Genomic DNA, 15,743 nt, shown 5'->3' on the forward strand with positions numbered 1-15,743 from the left:
TGACAGGAGCCCTCACGGGGTCCCTGGGGCCCTGGATGTCAGCTGAGCCTGGCAGCTGCCTGGTCCTCCTCTCGCGGCTGTGAGCTCATTTCCATTGGTTCTGCTCACCCTTCTTCTAACCAGCCCTGAGCCGTGACCGAGGTTGGGTGGGGGCCTCCCCTGCACATCCCGCATTCCTCAGTACTGTGCAGGCACCTGGTTGGAGCCCAGGGTTTGTCAAAGAGAGCACCAGGCTGAGCTAAGCCAGGCTGTCCTCCTTTAAACTCACCTTGAGATTTTAGCCTTTTGAGAGGCTTTTGAAAACTGTAGACACCGTTCCTCTGGAAAATGCACGGACTCGTACTCTGAAATTTGCATACATTTTAGGGTGTGCTTCTTGAAAGCCTACTGGTGAGCCCAGGTCAAGGACCTTGGCCAGTCATGCCACATCCCAACAGGCATGGCCGGCACCTGGCATGCTCGTGTGTGCCAGGCACACACCGAGTGCTTCATTTCTTCTCAGCCTCCCTGAGAGGGAGGTTCTGGTTTGTTTGTTTGTTTATTTGTTTGTTAGATTTTATTTATTTATTTGGCAGAGAGAGACACAGCCAGCAAGAGAGGGAACACAAGCAGGGGGAGTGGGAGAGGAAGAAGCAGGCTCCCAGCGGAGCAGGGAGCCCGATGCGGGACTCGATCCCAGGACCCTGGGATCACACCCTGAGCCGAAGGCAGACGCTTAACGACTGAGCCACCCAGGGGCCCCAGGAGGTTCTGTTGTTATCCCATTTTCTGGAAGAGGCAACTGAGGCTGTTCTGGGTATGGGGGTTCAGTAACTTGTCCAAGGTTACAGGGCTAGGGGGTGCCTGAGCCCCCAGATCCCAACCCAAGCAGTCTGATTCTAGGTGGGAAGTCTCCTAAGTGGGAGACTCATTCTCTCCAAACCCCCACGTCTTCCATACGCTCACCTACTGACTCCTGCCCAACCCCTCCTCAGGCAGGAAGCCCTTCTTTTTTTTAATAGAGATTTTTATTTATTTATTTGACAGAAATAGTGAGAGAGAGAGAGAGAGAGCACAAGCAGGGAGAGCATCAGGGAGAGGGAGAAGCAGGCTCCCCTCTGAGCAGGGAGCCTGGCGCAGGGCTCGATTCCAGGACCCTGGGATCATGACCTGACCTGAAGGCAGATGCTTAACCAACTGAGCCACCCAGGCGCCCCCGGGAAGCGAGCCGGCTCCTGGGGATAGTGCTTGGGGCGGCCCGAATGAACCGGCCTTTTCTTTCCTGGGCTCCCACAGGCGAAGCTGGTCCGCTACATTTGCAAGCAGCAGCAGTGCAAACTGAGCGTGGCCCCTGGTGAGAGGACCTCGGAGCTCAACAGCTACCCTCGCTTCAGTGACTGGCTGTGTACCTTCAATGTGAGGCCGGAGGTGGTGCAGGTAAGCGGGTTGTGGGACCTGGGGCGGGGAGAGGGGGGAATGGTTGGGTGGGGGCTTGTTAAGCAGAGGGACCACACACAAAGCCAGGAACTAGCTCTGCTGGGACTGTGACCGAAAGGCCATGCTCTCTACTGTCACAGAGGGGACCCGGGAGGACAGCGGCCTTGGGAGGGACCCAGGGTAAGTGTGGCTGTAGCCTGTGTCCTGGTGCCACTGCTTAATGAGCTGGACAGCCTGACCACACTGATGGTTCATTGATTCCCCACATAAGGACAGCCCGCCAACATTTCTGGAAACATTGGCTGTGTGACAGGCACCGTGCTAAACACTTTGTCTAGATAATCTCACTTAATTCTCGCAAAACCCCGCGAAGGAATTACTGTCACTATTGCTATTTCATACTCGAGGAGGTTAAAGCACAGAGTGGGTACGTGACTTGTTTGAAGTCCTGCAGCTAGCAAGGGATCACTTTGGGATTTGGAAACAAGAGTCTGAGTTTAGTTTTCTCTTGTGTCTGCTGTAATGCACTCTTTTTCCTCCTCGGTTCCCTCTTCCTATCCATCCAGCCTACACCCCTGCCCCCCCAACGAAATAACTCATCAGCCAGTGAGCGTGGAGAGTGTGTCCTATGCCAGGTGTCGGGGGCACAGGACAGCTCTCGTGAGGCATCAGTAAATGAGTGCATAGCAGGTGTAGTTCACTCAGTCAGGTCTTTTAAATCCCTTTGGTTCTAAAATTAAAAAGATTGCTCTTGCTATTGTTTTAAAAGCAATACAATTATTTATAGACACTTCAGAAAACAGAGGAGGAAAAAAAATCGCATGTATATTCCCACTACTCAGTGAAAGTCCACTATCATTAAGAGTTTGCTATTTCCTTCTAGTTCCCCCCCACATCCCCCGCTAACACGTAAGTCTTTTTAAAATTTCTAATGGGTCAGACCCGTGCCATAAGGTAGTTACTAGCCAGCGTCGCTTTTATGTACTTGGAATGTGGCAGATCCGCACTGAGATGTGCTGTGATTTCAAAGATAGAAATCCAGAGAGTTGCTGAATTCTGAAGACTTCATACAGAAAAAAAGTAACATATTAATAACTTTTCATGTTTAGTATACATCCAAGTATACTATAGTATACACTATTTTACTATAGTATACACTATAGTATACACATCCAAGTATAAAATAGTATACACTATTTTGGGTATATATATATATTTTTTAAGATTTTTTTATTTATTAATTTGACAGAGAGAGACAGCCAGCGAGAGAGGGAACACAAGCAGGGGGAGTGGGAGAGGAAGAAGCAGGCTCCCAGCGGAGGAGCCTGACGTGGGGCTCGATCCCAGAACGCCGGGATCACGCCCTGAGCCGAAGGCAGACGCTTAACGACTGCGCCACCCAGGCGCCCCTATTTTGGGTATATTAAGCTAAATAAAATGTTGTTAAAAATAATTTCATATATACTCAGTTTTTTAAATGTGATGACTCAAACCTTTAAGTATGTGGCTTGCATTAAATTTCTCTTGGGCAGCCCTGGTTTAAACCATCCCAAATAAACAGTTTGGATTTGCTCTTGCTAACCAGCATGTTTTCTTCGTACTGGCACACTTAATAACCACCCCCCCCTTTAAGTAGCTGCTTGGTGTTCGATAGCATTATGGGATGTGGTTTATCAGCCAGAGGCTCATCCCAGTCCTTGCCTATTATACGTAACACAGCGGTTAATATGATTTATGCAGCTCTTTGTATATTTAGGAATTTTCCCTGGGAGAGATTTCCTGGACAGGAAGTGACGCGATCATTAAAGGTCCTGTCATGGGGAGGAGGAGTGGGAGTACATGGGGGTAAATGGGGGGGAACCCATGGGGTGCTGTTAACACGTCACATGTGTCTGGCCTGGCCTGGCTCTGGCAGCCCTCATATTTGTGGTGCAGGCCAGCAGTTACAAAGCTGGCAGGAAGGGGAGCCTGGGTGGCTCAGGGGTTAAGTGTCTGCCTTTGGCTCAGGTCATGATCCTAGGGTCCCAGGATCGAGCCCCGGGTTGGGCTCCCTGCTCAGTGGGAAGCCTGCTTCTCCCTCTCCCATTCTCCCTGCTTGTGTTCCCTCCTTCTCTCTGTCAAATAAATAAATAAAATCTTAAAAAAAAAAAAAAAGCAAAGCTGGCAGGAAGGAGCTGGTCTTTGTGAAGGTTGAGGGAGCCTACCCTGTGAGATGGAGTTTCCTGGGGCTTTATTAACACTTACACACGCACACGTGTGCGAGGAGCCACGTCTCCCCACCCACCTGTCTAACAGCTTCCTGCCACCCAGGAAGGAGATCTCAACAACATGTAATGGTTGTCTGTGGTGACGTGTTTAAAATCATGGACTTGGGAGCTAGGGAGAGTTGAGTGGTCACCCCTGCCCCCCAGCCAACCCAGCCTTTACCGCGCCCCTCCCCTAGTCTCAGAGACAGAAAGCAGCCTCTCCTCACAGCTGCGTCTGTAGCTTGCAGTGGAGGGTGCCGGGGCTCCACAGAGGTAGTGACTTGCCCAGCGTCCCACTAGCGTCATCCCTAACTTGACAGACGAGGACCACGGGTTCAGAGCGGCCGAAGGGCTCTGTGACGGTCCAGAGCTGGTAACAGGGATGCTCTCGAGGTTCAGACCCGGGCCTGCTGGGCTCCAGACTGTGCGTTGTAACTTCTTCCGAGGGCCCGAGCCACCTCTGGCGGATGGCTTAGCTGCTCAGGGCTTTTCCTTGGATCTGCAGAGATCTCGAGTGTGCCGGACACCTGGTTCCACCCAGGTCCGTCTGGGAGAGAGGAGCCAGGTGTGCCCATCGCAGAAGCCGGGACCACGGAGGCTGGCTGCAGGGGCGTGTAGGCCCCTGGAGAGCCCCATGGGGGCAGCTGGGACAGGGGTCTTCCTGCCAGGCCCAGAGGCATAGCAGCTACTGAGCCAGGTGGTGTTTGAGTTATGCGGTCGGGAGTGAGGTGTCAGCACTGGCAGTAAGGGAGGGGTCAGGCAGGTGGGAGGGCCCAAGAGCCAGACGGGGTTTGGGAACCAGGCTGCTACCCGGCCTGGGGGACTGGGGTAGACATAGAGCAGAGAGCTCGGTGGGAATGATGGGCTCAGGGTGAAAGAGTAGGAGTGTCTCCAGCTGCCCAGGGACCTCCCCGGTGACCTGGAGATCATGACGCAGCTCAGAAATGAGCATGTTTCAGGCCGAGCTGTTGTTCTTCCCCTTCCATTCACAGAGATATATTTTCTTCCCACCCCTGCCCATCTCAGAGAATGGTGGCATCATCCACCCAGTTGCTCAAGCCACAACCCAAGAGGCCGTCCCTGAGTGTTCCCTTGCCCTCCCTCACATGTGCAAGCCCTTCGCTAGCCCTGTGGGCTCCGCCCCCCCAGATCTGCAGACCTGTCCCGCTCTCCATCCCCAGCGCCAGCACCACCACGGTCAAGGCCAGCATACCTCTCTTGCCTGAACTCTTGCAGCAGCCCCTTAGCTGTCTCCCTACTGTATCATTCCCCTTCCACACAGCAGCCAGAGTGCCCACTAAGAAACATAAACTGGATCGTGTCATTTTCCAGTGCTTCCTGTTTCTTTCCGAATAAATGCCAGATTCCTCACCCACTTGGGCCTCTGTTGGCCTCTCTGACCTCATCTCTCTCGCCCTCCTCTTTGCTCGCTCCGGTCTGACCTTCGCACTCCCTCTTCCTCTCCCTGGAGTGCTTTCTCCTCGGACATCACTGTAGCACCAGGTCCATTGTCACCTCGTCTGAGCAGTCTTCCCTGAGAACCTGATCTAAAGATCACTCCTATCCCTTGTTTTCTACCAGTGCATCTTGGCTGATTTTTCTCGATGACACCGACCACTTCCTGGAGTGTATCTAACTTATTTGTTGTGTGTGGTCTGTCTGCTGGCTCCCACTGGAAACCTCCCATATGGAATAGCTCCATAACAACCCACTGAGTGCTGGGCTTGTTGTGACAGTCGTGAGGGAGGAGGGGTGAATCTCATCGTTTCGTCGTGGATGTCCCAGGGGTCGAGGGTTTGGTCCTGAGTGGGTGGTGACACAGGTTACTTCGAGGTCTGGCTTTTCATGCCCTGCAAGAGAAGCCCCTTTAGAATCATAGCCCCAAAGATTCATTCACCTCCCCAGCTCTGCTCAGCTCCTCACGAGTCGGCCTCTGGGAAGAGCCCTGGGAAAGTTGGTGCCCTTGGGAAGGCTGGGACAAGCCAGTGCCCCAAGGAGTCCTTGGGCCTGTTTGGCACTCCTCTTCTGACCATACCAACATGCCTCACTCATAAAGGGCCTGTGCTTCCGGGGAGCCTGACTAGCCCTTTGCTGTGAGGCCTCTGTAGTCTTGTTCCGGGCTGCGCCATGACCTCTGCGCCTCTTGTGCTCTGAAGCACTTGGCGAGGGTCAAGTGGAGGCACAGTAGTGCTCCCTGGGGTGGAGGAGAGAAAATTCAGGCAATTTCCTCACCTTTCGTCCTCGGCCACTGTTACTCCTGAGTGAGAGCCCGCCTCACAGAGACTGCTAGAGGTTTGCACACAGGTGGCTCGAAATAGCCATCTGGGGAGTGCAAAGAAGGGGAAGTCAAGGGAAGGCTGGGAGAGCAGGAGCGGGGTGGAGGCAGTTTTCTGAATCAAGAGGCCGTGGGAGTTGGCTCAAGGCCTAAGAAGGGCAGCAGAACAGAAGCTGGGCCCGGGTCTGCCTCCCACTCCCTTTCTGGTTCCAAAGCTCACTCATGGGCATGCTCAGTAGGAGTTTGGAGGAACTGAGGCCAAGGGGGTGGGAGCAGGACAGGGGTGGGCCAGCAGCTTTCTGCATGGGTTTTAAGAATCCCAAGGAATCATTGGCTGGGTATTCGTATGTCTTCCCCAGACTCTCCAGACCCCTTCTCTCAAGATTATTGTTTCTTCCCCTTAAATCTCAGGTTGGTTCTTAGCCCCGGGCCAGAGTATGCTGAAGGTTAGAAAGAAGGGCTGTTGCCATTAGTAACCCCTGCCGCTGCTGATCCGGGAGGGGGCTGCCTCCACGTGGCTCTGCTCCTGGAGTCTCTCCTTGTACCTGTGTGGGGGGCACAGCGATGGGGGCCCGGAGTTAGAGCCGCTCCCCGGCACAGGCTTCAGGGTGGGTCCTGGGGGTATGGGTCTGAGTTTTGGACTCTGACGCCCACCCTACCCTGCTCACCCTCGGCCCTGATGGGTCTTCTGTCTGCTTGTAGCTGGAATTGGTTCTAACACTTCCACCTGTCAGAGATTGGTGCAAAGCTCAGAAATCAAAGCTCCAAACAGCGTAAAAACCCATGCTTTGCTTAAAAACAGAAAAACAAAACAAACATGACCTCAGAGATAGAACCCTTTAGCTTCTGAATGTCATCTGAACGTTGCTTATTTTCTTAAATAAACATTTGATTTTGGAATTGTTTTAGTTTTACAGGAAAACTGCAGTGGTTGTACAAAGTTCCTGTAGACGGCCTTCACCCAGATCCCCCCATCGTTAACATCAGACGTTACCGTAGTACGTCTGTCAGAGCGGAGAACACAGTGTTGGTACACCACTGGGAACTGAATTCCAGACTCTCTTTGGATTTCACCAGTTTTTCCATTAGTGGCTTCTTTCGGTTCTAGGAGCCAATCCAGGATAGCACATTGTTCTTATTTACATACACATTTGTTTCCTTTTTATTTTTGTTTTTTATAGTTGCTAAAATGGGCTCGTACAGTATTTTTTAAGTCTTAATCTCAACTCTGTGTTAGTCATACAAATCCATCCCATTCCTCTCTCATGGTAGACTAGTTACGAGGGAAGATTTCCTCAAGCCAGCTTAGCAATGACTGTGTGAGGGGTTCCCATCTGCACACGTGGAGGCTTCAGCTTGTGCCCCAAGAGTCGGCGTGCCCGCTGCACGGCGCCTGGCCTATGGGAAGCCCTTGGCAAATACTTGCTGGGTGAGGGAGTGACTGAGGAATGAATGAAAGTCATCACAGGATGGAGGCTGGAGATGGAGACTTGAAAACAGGGTTCTATCTATGTGTCCCTTTTTTTTTTTTTTTTTTTTTTTTTTTGCTGTGGTTGGATTGTTGGAGAAGGGATCTGAATCATGAAGTCTGGCAGTTTTCTTTGCTGAGCCGTCTGAAGGGCCCCAGCACTGGCGTAGCCCATGGTGGTGGGAGCTGTCCCTTCTGGCCTCTGCGTTCTCTGTTTATCTTGACCCTTCCGGGAAATAGTGCATTTCTGCTGCTTCAAGAGAGGGGTTGGATGTGGAAGTGGCCCGAGGCTAGTAGTGGCCTTTCCTGGTTTCTGGTGTGGATGAAGGGCCTCTGTTCTCCTTTCCTTTCTGAGTTAGGTCTCAGCCCCCTACAGCTCCAGACCCCAGTGGTGGGTGCTTCTGATATACATGACCTTTGATTTCTCTTCCTTCCTTCCTTCCTTCCTTCCTTCCTTTCTTTCTTTCTTTCTTTCTTTCTTTCTTTCTTTCTTTCTTTCAAGATTTTATTTATTTTTTTGACAGAGAGAGACAGCGAGAGAGGGAACACAAGCAGGGGGAGTGGGAGAGGAAGAAGCAGGCTCATAGCAGAGGAGCCTGATGTGGGGCTCGATCCCAGGACTCTGGGATCATGACCTGAGGCGAAGGCAGACGCTTAATGGCTGAGCCACCCAGGCGCCCCGGGACCTTTGATTTCTAACTCCGTTGGAGACAGACAGTCCGGAGACGCCTTTGTCTGTTTGCCCCAAAGCATCAGATCTCCATCTAGAGCGACGCTGTCCAGTAGATAGCAGCATTCTGTACTGCCCTACCCAACAGAGCACTTGAAATATGAGTGCAATGGGAAAGCCAACATTTAAATTTTGTTTTATTGTCATGAATTTTCACGTAAAGAGACATATGGCCCTCGCTGTATTGGGCAGTGCACGTCTGGAGCCTGCCCTGGCGGGACCCTGCGCTCACAGCCAAGAGGCTGGAAACACTCCCCCCACCCCAGGAGCTCCCAGGCTGCAGTGAGACTGGCCGAGAGTTGACACCAGGCGCCCTGACAGAAGGCAGCATGGGGTCTAGGGGAGCGAGCCGGCAAAGCCCACCTTGGGAGGTCGGAGAAGGACCAACAGCAGGGAGGACTTCCCTCAGAGCTGGGAGCTAGGCTGGCAGGAAGGGCAAGAGGGTGGGAACCGTAGCAGCAGAGCCCCTGAGGGCTGAGAGCTGAGAGCGCTGGTCGGGCGTCCAGGAAGTGCTTGCAAAGGGCTTGGCCTGGGAAGGGACTGGCGAGCAAACGGTCCGTTCGTGGCCATCTTCATGTGGGGGGATTTATCTGGAGACCAGTGCAGTGCCTGTGTGTGCACCAGAGGGGAGAGAGAGCATTAGAATTGTTTTCGGGAAGCTAAAACCCCTGCCGGCGAGGAGCCTGGGTTTATCATGAGGACAGTGAAAGGTGAGACCGCGCTGGTGTGGGAACGCGGGGCACCTCGTGGAGGGGGGCCCTCGGGCCTGGCACCGCACAGGACAGTGATGCGGAGGCAGGGAGGCTGCCTTCGCCCTCCCCAGACACCTAGAGTCACACACCGTGGCTCTTTCCACCCCCACCCCCCAGATCTTCCACAGGTTAAAAGTCGCAGCTGGGGGGAAGTGATTTCAGAGCCTGCTGGCGTGGAGCCATTTTGTTTTCCTTAGCAATTTCCCCGCTGGAAGTTGCTAGAGGAAGTGGCGAGCGCTGGCTGGGATCAGTCCTAGCCGCAAGAGGTGGGCGCTGCAGAGGCCGGGATTCCAGGGCGCGAGCCACAGGCCTCAGGCCCCCCGACGGAGCTCTTGCTGCTGGCATTTTCTGAACTGAAGATGCAGGCGGGTCCGGTAAGGGGTTTTTGTTAAGGCCCTGACGGGGCAGGTTTCTCTTTCCCCTTTCCTCTCCTACCCTCGCACTCCCGTGTTTAAAACCAGGCCTTCTCTTGGGATGGGCAAGAGAGCTACCCGAGGTCTGCCACCGGCCTGGTTCCGCGTGGGCTGGGAGTGGCCGTGGCCCCGTGTGGGCCCTGGCGGGTGGGCCGTGTGAAGCCAGAGGCCGTGGGAGAGTGAACCAGAAAAGTGAGCTGCTATTTGGCTCCTGGGTTCAGCTTGCATGCGCGTGAATCCTACTGCCCTTCCGCCCAGCCTGTGCTCCTGTCCATCTTCCTGTCATCCCCACCCTCTCCCCGGGGAGCCAGAGGCCCCACTGTTCAGCGGCCTTGCTCTTGGCAGCTGGGAGCGGCGTCTGAGGGCAGCGCACGCTCTCACCGGGCTGCGTGGAGGGATCTGCGTCAGCTTGTGGGCCCCGGTGGCCCGGGGCTGCCCTGCGGCTGAGGATTGGAGGTGTCAGTACCAGCCCAGCGGGGTGGGGAGATGGAGGCCTGGGGGTGGGCTGGCGTGCCCACGTCATCCAACCAGGCAGGAGAAGAGCTGGAGGTGGGACATGGGAGGAAGGTGGCGTTTTGTGTGTTTAGCATCCTGTTCAATCCTTACACCTTGGGGGGGGGGGGACACCTTGGTCCCCATTCTATAGCTGAGCAAATGGAGGTTCAGAGAAGTTGAGTGACATGTCAGTGTCACACAGTGAGCTGATAGCTGGGGCAGGATTCAAACTCAGGTCCCTGTGGTTCCAAAGCCAGTCTCTCTTCCTGGACTCTACTTCTTTCTTAGATTAGCCCAGCCGAGGGTCACTGTGGCAGTTTTATGATTGACTTGATCCTTTCTCTTTCTCTGTACCTCCCTCCTTCTCTCTCTCCCCCCTTCCTTCCTGCCTCCCTCTGTGCTTCCTCCCTCCCTTCCTCTCCTCCTCCCCTCTTCCCTTGCTATCCGTTCATTCTACATCCGTTGATCACTTACCCGGATTAATTACCGCTGGGGATTAACTGCTGAACAACATATAGGCTTCCCTGGGGGCTCCTCGGGGGGGGGGGGGGATGTACACATCTACAAATAAGCACCATGGAAACAGGCTGACGGGCCCCAAGGGAGGAAGGGCTGAGATGGGGCCGACACAGAGCTGAGGGCCTTCCTGTGTTGCCTCCTGTCCACCCAGCCATGCACTCGTTCCGTGTATACCTAGCTCCTGTCATGTGCCAGGCCCTGTTCGAGTGCTGCGCCTGAGTTCCCGTCCTTACTGAACCTGCATCTATTCCTTCTCTCCAGTTGACGAAGTGATTTATTTTCTGATTCTGAGCCAGAGTGCCCTCTTTTAAGCGTTGAGTGTGAGGTTGCCCCTGGTTTCTAGAAATCTGAAAAAACCAGAGCATGACTGTTCTGGACCGCCCTGAACCGGTCGGCAGGTATGAATGGTGAGCCTGCCTCCTCAGTCCTCTGGACTTCTGGGCTGCCACGTCCAGTGAAAACCGACTAGACTGGGCCTGCCATGCGGGCAGGAATCTGGCTGTTCTGTTCACTGCTCTGTCCCTGCTGTCTGGCACATTGAAGATGTCCTTGTTGAATGAATGACTTCGGATCAGATCATCCAAAGAGTTTTGGTCCCTTGGGCTGAGGGGTCTCAGGAGCGTTCTCTGGGCTCGTGAAGGTTGAGTTGCAGGGGCTGCTGGGGGGTGGTTTGTGGGGGCTGCCGAGGGCAGGGTTCCTGAGCAGACCCTGCTGTCTTTGGTGAGGGGCCGGACGTGGCACGGCTATGTGCCTTTGCCCTGCTGTGGGATGACTTTGGCTAGGGTGTCCCTAAGCCGCCTTTGGGACCACCCAGCTCCTGGGCTGTCAGTTTGTGTTTGGGGTCCCCTCCTCCGGGACTGGCCTCAAAGGCAAGATTGCTCTAGAACACGCCTAACCAGCCAGATCGATCACTGGGATGTTCTTGTGTCAACACCACCCTGTTTTAATTACTGTAAACAAAAGCCCCTTCTCTTATTGCCCTTCTTTTAAAGGAAAATCAACATATGCATTTTGGTGGCTCGGTTCTCCTCTGTATACTTTTGGGCAGGTAGAAAGATTGGAAATAGACAGCCCAGAACCTGGTGTTGGGAGGCAGATAGAAACTTGATTTTGCCACTTGCTCAGGGACAAGTCCCTTCCCTCTCAGCCTGTTGACTCGTCTGTCAGTTCTCTGGCTAGAAACTGAGAGTCCCTTCTCATTCCTTCTGCTTCCTTACCTCCACATTTGATCAGCTAGCAAAGCCTCCTGGTTCTATGTCCAGATATACATCCCAAACCCACCCGTGTCTCTTCTTACTACTGCTCCCCTCCCCCTTCACCCCATCGCAGGCCTAGCTAGTGCACGGACTTGTGCAGTAGCACCTGCGTCACTCTCTGTATCTACTCTTTTTTTTTTTTTTTAAGATTTTATTTATTTATTTGACAGAGATAGAGACAGCCAGCGAGAGAGGGAACACAAGCAGGGGGAGTGGGAGAGGAAGAAGCAGGCTCATAGAGGAGGAGCCTGATGTGGGGCTCGATCCCAGAACGCTGGGATCACGCCCTGAGCCGAAGGCAGACGCTTAACCGCTGTGCCACCCAGGCACCCCTCTGTATCTACTCTTGCCCACTCCTTCATTTCATCTTTCATAAGCCAGGAGTGATTTTTCTTAAAGCCCACATCTGATCATCTCACTTTTCTGGGTACAGTCCTTCATTTAGTGTCTTGCCCTCAGCGTAAAATCCAAGCCCCTTCACCATCACCTGTGAGGCCCCGAAGTATTTGGCGTCTGCCTCCTTCCACACCGTCTCCTGCCCCTCCTCGCTCTTCGCCTTGTGTTAGAACACGTCAGGTCTCCTGTCATAGCCCAGGGCCTTTGTATGTTCTGTTTCCTCTGCCTGGAAATTTCTGTACTCTGACGGCTAGGATCTTCAGATGTCTGCCCTTCAGAGAGGCCACCCTGTCTAAAATTAGATGCCCCCCCCCATGTCTCAGCGTGTGCCTTCCTTTTTAGCATTTATTCACAAATTTCAATTACATAGTTTTAGTTATTTTTTGTTTTGTATTCTGTGTTTCCTGTTCGGGTGTAAGCTCCCTAAAGAAAGGACTACGTATTTTGTGTGCTGTTGTACCCCTAGCATGGGATAAAGTGCCTGGCGCACAGTGGGTGTTCAGTAGCTGTCCGTCGATGAGATGGATGAAGGGGAGGGATAAACAGACGGAGGAATTCATGGTACGAGGGCGCACAGTAAGTACTTACGAAGTACAAGCTATTATGTTCTCCTATTAGTTAGAATGTTCCCGTAGCAAGTTCCAATGCCGACTGGCTTACACTAGACTTGTCAGCTTAAGTAATAGAAGTCCAGCGAGGTCTGGATGCAGAGGCTCAGATGATGCTGTTACAGTGTACTTCCCAGCCAGGCCCAGTCCACCCAGGCGCCAAGGACACCAGCAGCTAAGCCTCACCTTCTTCCTGCATCGTGGTGGTGCTTGCCCATGGAGAGCTTCTTCCCCTAGGACTGGAGCTGCAAAATCGCACGGAAGGCTCTGCATGGCCTGCCTTTGGTCACGTGTTAGACCAGAGCCAAGCGCAGGGCTTGGAAGATGAAAAACTCCAGTTAGCCCACACTGGGTCATGGCTCAGCCCTGGAGCAGCAAGGCAGAGTGCGTGGGGACCTGAAGGGTCAGTACCACCTGCGCTCCTGGAGGGAAGACAGCCCTGCTGACGCAAGAAGAGACGTGCGTAAATGCTCGCACCCCAGAGAGCAAGAGCGGTTATACTGCAGTTGCTGCGGTCCCCACCCTCACCAGGGGCTCTCCGTGGGGATGGTCACCTGGCTTTCTTCTGAGGGTCTCCGGGGTGACCGCTGTGCCCCATTTCCATCAGTGAGCAAGACTCCTGTGTCTGTGTGGGAGACAAAGGGCCTCAGGCTCGAGATGGTATGTGAGGTCTAGACCCTGGCGTGGGGCGGGGGGGGGGGGGGCAGCAGAGATCACATTTCTAGAATAGGATCAGTGAGCCTGTCCCCTCATTTTTTGTTTTTAATGACATTTCTCATTTTCTTCACTGTGACGGTAATAAGTATTTTAGATTGGGAAATATAGAGAAGCAAAGGAAATGAGTTACTTGTAATCCTGCACAGAGCTAATCATTGCTTCTTGGCTTTCTTTTTTTCTTAATATCCAGTAATATACCTGGATATTCGCTTTCAAAATCTGAAAAGTGTAGAAATGAAAACAGTCATTCTACCATTTATGGTTGGTTTACCCCATAATCTTACTACTCTGAGGAAATGCTATAAACATTTTGGTGCATTTCCTTCCAGTCAACCTTCATTGTTGGCTTTTCTTTTCTTTTTCCTTTTTTTTTTTAAATGAAGTTTATTCATGAATTTATGCTATAAATTCTTTTCTTTTTTAAGATTGTTTTATTTTTAAGTAATCCCGCTACCCAGCGTGGAGCTCGAACCCACAACCCTGACGCATAGAGTCGCACGCTCCGCTGACTGAGCCAGTCAGGCGCCCTGTGCTCTAATTCTTCAGTGAGTGTTCCCAGCGCGCCTGGTGCTGAGCTGTGAGCTTTACACGGAGTGTCTCTCATTCAGCCATCCCAATAACCTTAGGAGATGATGTCTTAGTCCCTCTGGGCTGCTATAACAAAGCATAGACTGGGGGCTTATAAGCACCAGAAATTTATTTCTCATAGTTCTGGAGGCTGGGAAGTCCAAGATCAAGGTGCCAGCAGATTCAGTGTCTGGTGAGAACCCACTTCCTGATTCATAGCCCGTGGTCTCTCTGCTTTGTCTTCATGCGGTGGGAGGGGCCAGGCGGCTCTCTGGGGTCTTTTATATAAGGGCAGTAATCCTATCCTGAGGGCTCCACCCCCTAATACCATCACCCTGGGGATTAAGTTCTGCGGTGGGGGCATGCGTATTTTGTCTCTAGCAGGAGGCAATGCTTTTATGACCAATATGCAACTAAGCCAGAGAAACTGATGGTGTCGCTTACTTGAGGTCACCTAGATGGTACGTGGTACAGCCAGGATTCCTACCCAGGATATCTGGCTCCACACCAGGGGTGACAAAATCCACACAGACAGACAGACAGACACACACACGTTTTAAATTATCATAGATAGAACCATGTGGTACCTTCCCTCTGTGATGCCTGAACATTTTTCCTTTTTCAAAATTTTATTTCGAAGCAACATTTCCTAAATCTAATCACAAATGTACATTGCAGGAAAATTTGAAAATAAAAAAATAGAAAAGAAAACAAAATCCCGCACAACTCCACCAGCCACTATTAGCCAGCCCCTTAACTTCTTTTACATTTTTTCCCCATGTACATCGATCGAGTAAAGTTCGCTGTTTCCAGTGTATCATTCTAAGAGCTTTGACAGCTGAGCCTCATTTTTAATGGTTCTCTTGTGTGCCATCTAGGGCATCTGCTGTCCTGTGGTGGTGCAAACCAGCCAGCCCCAAATGTGTGAGAGCTCCAGGAGGTTGGGGTAGTTGGAGTTCGTGTGGGGGTGGGGGTTCCCCAGATGATTCACAGGGAGGAGGGAGATGAGCGTGTTCCTTGGTGACTCAGGTCAGACTTTCTGGAGGTGAGCAGTGAGGCAGAGACCACCTCTCTGTCCAGGGCCTGGTATCCCGGGATCCTGGGTGCATGGGTCCCCAGGTTCCCAGGTCCCCAGGCCCCTGTATCGAGGCCCCCCAGAGCCTGAGTATCTCACAACCAGCACCTGCTCTGGGAGGTATGTGCTGACTCCCCAGCTCCCAGGCACAAACTATTTTTGGCTACAGTGACTGTTCACTACAGTCATGAAAACAGAAACTCCTCTCCCTGCCTTGTCCTTCTCTGAGACACTGCGCCCAGGGCTGCGGCTGCCGGGGACCCTGGGCCTGGGCCCCTCACCATGCATTGCCTGTGGAGCTGGGTGATGGCCAAGGCTGCAAGGGGCACGGGGACCCCACCACCTGTGGTCCTGCAAGAAACAAGAAGCCTGGACCAGCCCAGGCTGGAGGGTTGCAAGGTAGGCACTGGGGTCCGGGATCAGGTGGCCCTTCTGTGAGTCCCCAGAACGGGTACATTTGGCTGGGCTCTGAGTTCTTGGGTTGCTCACTGTCTGTAGAACATGTCTGGGGAGATCTCGATTGTGATTTCCATTTCTTTGTTTCATTCCCTGACTCTCTTGCGGTACAGCGGCTGGGGAACCATCAGGATCTTACCGAAATAGATCTTCCCCATCCTTCTGGTGAATTAATGACTTTTGGCTTGTTCACGCTTTGGGTTTGAACAGAGTACGTAGTTGTTCTGAGCCTGCTCCTTCTGCAGGGAGCTTAAGCAACTGAAGTTGTACAGGCAGCCCCAGCCCCGCCTGGCAGAGCCTCTGGTCGCCCAGGCCAGCAAGGCCAAAGGGTGTAGAGGCTGTGAGTGCCAGCTT

General features: G+C 52.8%; 1 protein-coding gene across 1 annotated transcript in view; it reads left to right on the forward strand.

The window, feature by feature from the left end:
* KSR1 (kinase suppressor of ras 1) overlaps window positions 1-15,743 on the forward strand; it is a 149,298-nt gene that overhangs the window by 78,634 nt on the left and 54,921 nt on the right. Inside the window, exon 2 of the mRNA XM_044390794.3 lies at window positions 1,276-1,416. Within this exon, the coding sequence (XP_044246729.2) occupies window positions 1,276-1,416 (141 nt within the window). The remainder of the gene's footprint in view (window positions 1-1,275; window positions 1,417-15,743) is intronic.

This window comes from Ursus arctos, unplaced genomic scaffold (genome assembly GCF_023065955.2).
Source record: "Ursus arctos isolate Adak ecotype North America unplaced genomic scaffold, UrsArc2.0 scaffold_24, whole genome shotgun sequence".
Taxonomy (NCBI): Eukaryota; Metazoa; Chordata; class Mammalia; order Carnivora; family Ursidae; genus Ursus; species Ursus arctos.